Below are 8,361 nucleotides of genomic sequence, written 5' to 3'. Positions count from 1 at the left end.
GGTTTGGTTTGGTTTAATTTAGAGACGAGGTCTCTCGCTGTGTTGCCCAGGCTGGTCTCCAACTCCTGGGCTCAAGAAGTGATCCTCTCGCCTCGGCCTCCCAAAGTGCTGGGATTACAGGCGTGAGCCACCGTGCCCGGCCAACATTTTTCTTTCCTTCTTCCAGTTCTGTATTTACTTTTTTTTTTTTTTTGAGACAGAGTCTCGCTCTGTCACCCAGGCTGGCTGGAGTGGTACAAGTGGCATGATCTCGGCTCACTGCAACCTCTCCGACTCCTGGGTTCAAGCGATTCTCCTGCCTCAGCCTCCCGAGTAGCTGGGATTACAGGCACGCACCACCACGCCCGGCTAATTTTTGTAGTTTTAGTAGAGACAGGATTTTGCCATGTTGGTCAAGCTGGTCTCGAACTCCTGACCTCAGGTGATCTGCCCACCTGGGCCTCCCAAAGTGCTGGGATTACAAGGCGTGAGCCACGGCGCCTAGCCTGTATTTACCCTTCTATTACACATATCCCGGGGGTGCCGAGGTCTGAGAAGGCTTGGACATAAGGGTCTTAAGATAGCAAAATGGCAACATTATAATTGAAGGAAAGGTCCATGTCAGGATGGTGGCCCTGAACATCAGAGTGTCTTGTTTCCTCCTGGGAACATGTACAGAGGCTGTCAGGAGACTCTAAAAGTATTCATGAAAAGCCTCCCTCCCTCCCTTCTTTCCTTCCTTTTTTTTTTTTTTTTTTTTGACGGAGTCTTGCTCTGTCGCCCAGGCTGGAGTGCAGTGGCGCCATCTCGGCTCAGTGCAACCTCCGCCTCCCGGGTTTAAGCAATTCTCCTGCCTCGGCCTCTCGAGCAGCTGGAATTACAGGCACGAGCCACGACGCCCGGCTAATTTTTTGTATTTTCACCATGTTGCCCGGGTTGGTCTCCAACTCCTGGCGTCAAGTGATCCGCTCGTCTCGGCCTCTCAAAGTGCTGGGTTTAGAGGCGAGTCACCGCGCCCGGCCCATGAAAAGCCTTTCTACATGGCTTTTTCTGACCAGTCTTGCGTGGTCTCCCAAGGCCATTAGCGAGGACCCAAACGGTTCTTGAGGGCCTTGTAGTCCGGCCTTCACTGTCATGCATGACACGTCTGCTTCCAGAAGATCCTGCTGCCTACAAGCCCAGCACCTGCCTGGGTGGGATCAGCAGCTCCCGCGGAGTCGATCTCCCCCTAGGTGGGGACGCGGGGAAAGTCAACCCTGACGGGTCCTTTCTAAACCTCTGAGCCGGATACTTGCCTGTACCAGGATTAATTGCCCATACATACTCTGTCGTTTCTGCTAGCGGTTAACAGATCCTGGGATATTTTCCTCACGGGCCTAGTTAGTCCACGCCGGAGAAAGCTGTTCTGGCTTTTTCCTCTACACACCCCAAACTTGCAGGAAAAACGCGGCTTTGGCTTGGAAAAGCGTTTTCAGCCAACCCGTTGCCAAAAGCTCTTCCGCGGGCGGGGGTAGAGAAACAAGAGCAGTCCTCTCGACAAAAAAAAAAAAACAAACACACACTATCTGCTCCCGCCTGCTTTTCAACCTTTTGAATACCAGGGGAAAGCGCGAACGCAGTCCCCCACTACCACAAATTATGCAGTCGAGTTTCCCACATTTGGGGAAATCGCAGGGGTCAGCACATCCGGAGTGCAATGGATAAGCCTCGCCCTGGGAAAACCACCTTCGTGATCATGGTATCTCCCCTGCCAGGTAAGTATGAGATGTCATTCCCGCTTCCTCTCACACTCTCGTGCCCACCACTCTCTAACACACGGTCACTTCTCTCATGCGGCCCCAGCCGCCTCACCCTCTCCAGTCCCCTTACTCCACCCTCGCTGCTAGGGAAAGTCACACCGGCAGCACTTGGAAATCCGCACGGGACGTGGGATTCCAGACCGAACGTGACCGGCAGCCTCCGCGCGCCGTGCTCATCTGCATACGCCACGCCCCCGCTGGGGGACGTCCCCGGCGCTCCGGTCTCTCCAGCTGCCTGCCCGGGGACCTACTGAGGGACAGGCCTGAGTGTCTCGGGGCTGGGTGGGCGCAAGTGGGGGCGCGGCCGGGAGTCTGGGACCTGAAAGGGAGCCCTGAGAGGACGAGAGAGAGAGACACCGAGACACAGAGAGAGAGACAGACACACAGAGAGAGAGAGAGAGAGAGAGACAGTGAGAGAGAGAGAGAGAGAAGAAGAGGGCGAGAGGGAGAGAGCGAGAAGAAGAAGAGGGGGAAAGAGAGAGAGAAAAAGAGAAGAGAATAGGGGGAGAGAGGAGGAGAGAGGGAGAGAGAGAGAGAGGAGGGGGGGGAGAGAGAGAAAGAGCTTGCGGCCCCACCGCCCAGTCCCCGAGGGACCTAGCGTCTGGGCCGGGCGGGGCTCGGGTTTGGGCTCACCTTCCTCTCAGCAAAAAGCAAGTTTCGGCCCCTTCTCTTCTCGCCAGCCCAACAGAAGTCTTCCCCACAGGACACAACTATTATGAGGTTCCCCTCCTCCCCCCGGTTAAACATTAAGCACTAAGATTTCCCCAAGCAGCTTGACAGAACATCGTTTTCCTTGAGCATCTTCCCTGGTAGGCCTGTCAGAAATGGCTGCAACTAACAGGAGAACCTAAAGGAGAGGGGCCGGGTGGAGTCGGAGGAGAATCAAGCCTCTTACTTTGAAGGAAAAAAAATCAGGACAAAGTACAAAGTTGTCCACTATGCAAACCGTGCGTGCACTGGTCGAGTTAAGTGTATAACGCTGGACAACAGACCGTGTTTAAACACTTGGGAAAATCTGTAAATACACTGTTGTTATTATTATTATATTATTATTATTGTTGTTGTTTTGTTGTTGTTGTTGTTGTTGTTGTTTGAGACGGAGTTTCGCTCTTGTTGTCCAGGCTGGAGTGCAATGGCGCGATTTCATCTCACCGCAACCTCCGCCTCCCGGGTTCAAGCGATTCTCCTGCCTCAGCCTCCCGAGTAGCTGGGATTACAGGCATGCGCCACCACGCCCGGCTAATTTCGTATTTTTAGTAGAGACGGGGTTTCTCCATGTTGGTAGGCTGGTCTCGAACTCCCAACCTCAGGTGATTTGCCCACTCTCAGCCTCTCGAAGTGTTGGGATTACAGGCGTGAACCACCATGCCCGGCCACTGTTATGTTTTATAGTCAATTCACCCGATCTGAGATATTCTAGGTAATCTGTTCAACCTTCATTTTATGCTCAGATGGTGAGCCGTCCTCGATTTTTTTTTTTGAGACGGAATCTCGCTCAGCCGCCCAGGCTGGAGTGCAGTGGCGCGATCTCCCCGGGTTCAAGCGATTCTCCCGTCTCAGCCTCCCGAGTAGCTGGGATTACAGGCACCCGTCATCATGCCCGGCTAATTTTTTTATTTTAGCAGACCAGGCTGGTCTTGAACTCCTGACCTCAGGTGATCCGCTCGCTTCGGCCTCCCAGAGCGACCGCGCCCGGCCGATTTTTTTGGACAGTAACCCGAGAACTTTTTCTTCTTTACTACTTCTCCCACTGAGAAGTAGAGTCCAATTCCCCTCTCCTTGGATCTGGTTTGGCCTTATGCACAACGGCATTTGGCAGAAGCGATGTCCAGGGGCTCCCGAGGCTGGGTGGGAGGCATCCTTACAGCTCCAAAGGCATCTGGGTCTCCGGGAATCGTCTGGGAGGTTTGCGCCGTCATGGAAGAAGGCTGACTACGCAGGCTGCCCTGTCGTGAGGAAGCCCGAGGCTTTGTGGAGAGAAATACATGGAAACAGTTTCAGTCCCCAACCGAGACCCTAGGCATCAGGGAGCAGAACATCAAAACTGTGGATTTGGGGATAGAAATGCATGATCATTGTTGTTGCAAAGCCCTTACGTTTTGAGGGTGGTCTTTTCGGGAAGCAATAGAGAAATGGAACGGGGAGACGGACAGTGAGCAGACAAGTAATATGCAGCAGAAGGGGGAAAAACGTGGACCACGGGATAGAGAAGAGGGCGTGGAGAGAAAAGGCTGCGGTTGAGGGCTTAACATGTTAGACAGGGGGGTCACGGAAAGCCTCCCTGCTTCTCTCTGTTTGCTCCAAACTCTTGCTTCTCTTTGCTTGCTCAGCATCAGCGCATAGAATCCCCAAAGGTCACCCCACGATGGCAGCCTCAGCTCCAGTTTACGTGTCCTGTTACAAGTCCTAGGACCACAACCAACTCTCTAGACTTGTTTGCTTTTCTTCTAATGTAATACACACACACACACACACACACACACACACACACACACACATTTTTGAGACGGAGTCTCGCTCTGTCACCAGGCTGGAGTGCGGTAGCACGATCTCAGCTCACTGCAACCTCCGCCTCCCGGGTTCAAGTGATTCTCCCGCCTCAGCCTCCCGAGTAACTGGGACTACAGGCGCCCGCCACCAAGCCCGGCTAATTTTTTGTTATTTTTAGTAGAGACCGGGTTTCACCCTGTTACCCAGGATGGTCTTGATCTCACGACCTCGTGATCCGCCCCCCTTGGCCTCCCAAAGTGCTGGGATTATAGGCGTGAGCCACTGCTGACAGCCAAAAAGTTTTAAAATTTTTTTAGCGATAGCGATTTAGTTTTAGCTTAGTTGCCCAGGCTGGTCTTGAACTCCTGGGCTCAAGCAATCTTCCCACTTTGGACCCCCAAAGTGCTGGGATTACAGGGGTAAGCCACCGCACCCAACCTCAATCTTCTTGTGATCTGTTATGTTGACAACCAAGACAGCTATTTAGTGGTTGATGGGTGGACAGTGTATACAGCATGGACACACTGGACAGAGGCGTGACTCAATGTTCCAGGTAGGACGGCAACAGATTTCATCACGCTGCTCAGAACAACATAAAATTTAAAACATAAATCGTTTCTGCAGTTTTTCATTTAATGTTTTCAGATTTCAGGTAACTGCTGTAACTTGAAGAAAAGTGAAACTGCAGAAAAGGCAGGACCACTGGACTGCTGCTTTCATTCTACGCCCCACGTTTTAGAGTGCGTTCCCACAATAAGCACTCTAACAATGTAAACCAGGGGCCGAGGGATGCACCTTCCACTCTACTTCCTTCCCCAGAAAAGATCACCTTGGTACAGAATAGCAAATGGGTAAGTGAAACACTGTATAGCTTTTGGCCCTATACTTAGTATTTCTTAACATTTACACAGCGTTTTCACATTTCCAAAGCACAGTACCAACGTTTATTAATCCTCACAACACCCCTGTGAGGTAGGTCAATATGTCCTTTAGAGTAGAAAACTGAGGCAGAGGTCAAGCAAACCTGCCCTGGGCCACAGAGCAGCAGATGAAGGGGCTAGACCTGGATCCAGAAGCTAGGGCTCTTGGTCCTGCCTTCATCCACTGGTGGACATCACATGGGCTTATTTTTACCAGTGAAGGTTATGTGAAGGACAAAACGCACTCAGCCAGCAACGGAAAATCAACAGTTCAAACAGCACTGGGGAACACGTCAGTTAAAGAGACGAAACACTGATCAGCTCATGAATGAGACAAGAGAACATGCTGCTGAGGAAGTGTGGAATCATCACGACCGGGGACTAGACCAAGAATGGGCGCTCAGGAGGGTTCAGGAAAATGTAAACAAACTAGGAACCCATCCAAGGGGTGACAGGCCCAAATCCCTATGGGTCTCCAAATGGTAGAAAAATTAGAAAAAGATAGTGGAAAAATCCAACCACGCAACCTAACTTTAAACTAGGAATGACAGTAATGTTCATTCACATTAGAAAGGCCGACAGTGTTTGTAATATAACTACTGGCGACAGTATCCTATTTGTATGCCAACTTTCATCTCAAGTATTCTACTGTTCTTTCCCCACAGACAAACAAGTGTTGTTCTTTACAGCAGACCTCTTTCCCTCTACATACCAATCTATCCACTCGCATAACTACTAAGTGGCTCACTGGTATATGTCTCATGCTTAATTGGCTGAGCTAGGCGTGGAATCCTGGAAACCACAACAGACTGTACTTTGCTCCTGTATTTCAGGAATAACTGTCGCTAACCTGCCTCTGTCCGATTCCACCTTCTATGAAGTACACACAGAGGAGCAGTTCATTCTTTTGTAAAGGGATTGGTGGACTTTGTTCGAGATGCCATTTCAAAAGAAACGAGAAAAAAGAAAAACTAAGATCTGCACTGTAAAGCATTATATAGGAGTAGATTTATTACAGCTACTCCACATTTTCCAGAGTGATACAATTACCAGAGAGTTAAAAACTATCACTGTTATCGCTGTTTATTTTACAATAATTGGTTTAGTCTACAAGTTTAAGGCAAACATACTAATGCATTTGCTTTTCTTCAGAAATCATACTTATAAAGATTACATAAAATCTGTCCCAAAACTTCTAAGAAATATTCAGTAATTAAAAATAAGTCTGATTAAGATGCTTTACCAGGATACATGAATGAACTAAGGTGGTATATAATGCTTTTAAAAACAAAATTAAAAAAAAGTCAAAAAAGGCAATCTTCATCTTGTTTGAACAATGCATTCTGAAAAGATTAAACTTCAGAAATTATTTAAAGGTAAATAAGATTGGCAGCCATAAGGAATACTATTTATAAAATAAACAGAGTTATAGAGGCTACTTTAAAGAAGAATGAACTTTGGACTTCTGAGTATGACAAGTGCACGATGATGGACCACTGTCGTGGAGAACACAGTGCAGCATCACAGCACACAGACTGGCATCGCCTAGGTGTGTGCTGCTCCATGTTTCTCAGAAAAAGAGGAGTAGATGCACTTTTTCAGCTGTTTTCTGTTGGTTTCCAGTGAGCATAAATGCTTAACATCATTAAGAAAACAAAAATAACATTTGAAGGAAGGCAGCCCTTTTTAACAGGAAGGCGGAGTGTGGCTTATGTGTCTCCATTTAACACTGCCAGGCAGTTCTGCAGCAACTGTAGGTTACCCTAAAAAAGGGATAAAAAATAAATTATAAATTTTAGTCCAAACAATCTAGAAGACTCCTACTGAAAATACACTGTTAGAAACCACATAAAATATAGTGTTAGAAGTCATATGACTTTATCGATACATTAGAAATTTAAAAACAGGCCGGGCGCGGTGGCTCAAGCCTGTAATCCCAGCACTTTGGGAGGCCGAGACAGGAGAATCACGAGGTCAGGAGATCGAGACCATCCTGGCTAACCCGGTGAAACCCCGTCTCTACTAAAAAAATACAAAAAAAAAAAAATAGCCGGGCGAGGTGGCGGACGCCTGTAGTTCCAGCTACTCGGGAGGCTGAGGCAGGAGAATGGTGTAAACCCGGGAGGCGGAGCTTGCAGTGAGCTGAGATCCGGCCACTGCACTCCAGCCTGGGTGACAGAGCAAGACTCCGTCTCAAAAAAAAAAAAAAAAAAAAAAAAAAAAAAAAAAAAAAAAAAAAGAAATTTAAAAACAGCCATTCATTATATACACATAAAGGGTTAAACACATAAAATTACATAATTTGTTTCACATACAGTTATACTTTCTACATACCAGATTCTTCAGTAAATTTCTTTTTTTCTTTTTTTTTCCTGAGATGGAGTATTACTCTGTTGCCCAGGCTGAAGTACAATGGCACCATCTCAGCTCACTGCAACCTCTGCCTCCCGGGTTCAAGTAATTCTGCCTCAGCCTCCCCAGTAGCTGGGATTACAGGCATCTGCCACTATGCTCCGCTAATTTTTGTATTTTTAGTAGAGACGGAGTTTTGCCATGTTGGCCAGGCTGGTTTTGAACTCCTGAACTCAGGTAATCCACCTGCCTCAGCCTCCCAAAGTGCTGAGATTACAGGCATGAGCCACCACGTCAGCCTTTCTTTGTTTTGATATGGAGTCTTGCTCTGTCACCCAGACTAGAGTGCAATGGCATGATCTTGGCTCACTGCAACCTCTGCCTCCTGGGTTCAATCGATCGTCCTGCCTCAGCCTCTTGAGTAGCTGAGATTACAAGTGTGTGCCACTACACTGGCTAATTTTTTGTATTTTTTAGTAGAGACAGGGTTACGCTATGTTGGCCAGGTTGGTCTTGAACTCCTGACCTCAGGTGATCTGCCTGCCTTGGCCTCCCAAAGTGCTGGGATTACAGGGGTGAGCCACGGCACCCAGCCTTCACTGTAGGATGTTTAACAGCATCCTTGGCCCACCATGTACTGGTAGTAACCATAGAACACCCAGTTGTGATAACCACAAATGTCTTCAGCTATTGCAAAATGTCCTCTGGGGGGCAAAATCACCTCTGATTGAGTAGTACTGTTAATAGAACAGTTATCAGAAATCTAAATACAGAGAACTCAGGTCAGAAAGAACTTGAAAAAGTATAGAATCGGCCGGGCG

General features: G+C 48.3%; 1 protein-coding gene and 1 non-coding gene across 2 annotated transcripts in view; both read right to left on the bottom strand.

The window, feature by feature from the left end:
- Positions 1-1,577: 1,577 nt before the first annotated feature.
- On the bottom strand, positions 1,578-1,741 carry LOC126960246 (U1 spliceosomal RNA). The gene has a single exon (XR_007727813.1). It is a non-coding gene; the product is annotated as a U1 spliceosomal RNA (small nuclear RNA).
- Positions 1,742-5,189: 3,448 nt separating this feature from the next.
- SNX6 (sorting nexin 6) overlaps positions 5,190-8,361 on the bottom strand; it is a 72,260-nt gene continuing 69,088 nt past the window's right edge. The window contains exon 14 of the mRNA XM_050798115.1: positions 5,190-6,951. Within this exon, the coding sequence (XP_050654072.1) occupies positions 6,898-6,951 (54 nt within the window). The 3' untranslated portion in view covers positions 5,190-6,897. The remainder of the gene's footprint in view (positions 6,952-8,361) is intronic.

Source organism: Macaca thibetana, chromosome 7 (genome assembly GCF_024542745.1).
Source record: "Macaca thibetana thibetana isolate TM-01 chromosome 7, ASM2454274v1, whole genome shotgun sequence".
NCBI lineage: Eukaryota > Metazoa > Chordata > Mammalia > Primates > Cercopithecidae > Macaca > Macaca thibetana.
The sequence above is the reverse complement of the archived record's forward strand: the minus strand, read 5'-3'. Positions and strand labels throughout refer to the sequence as shown.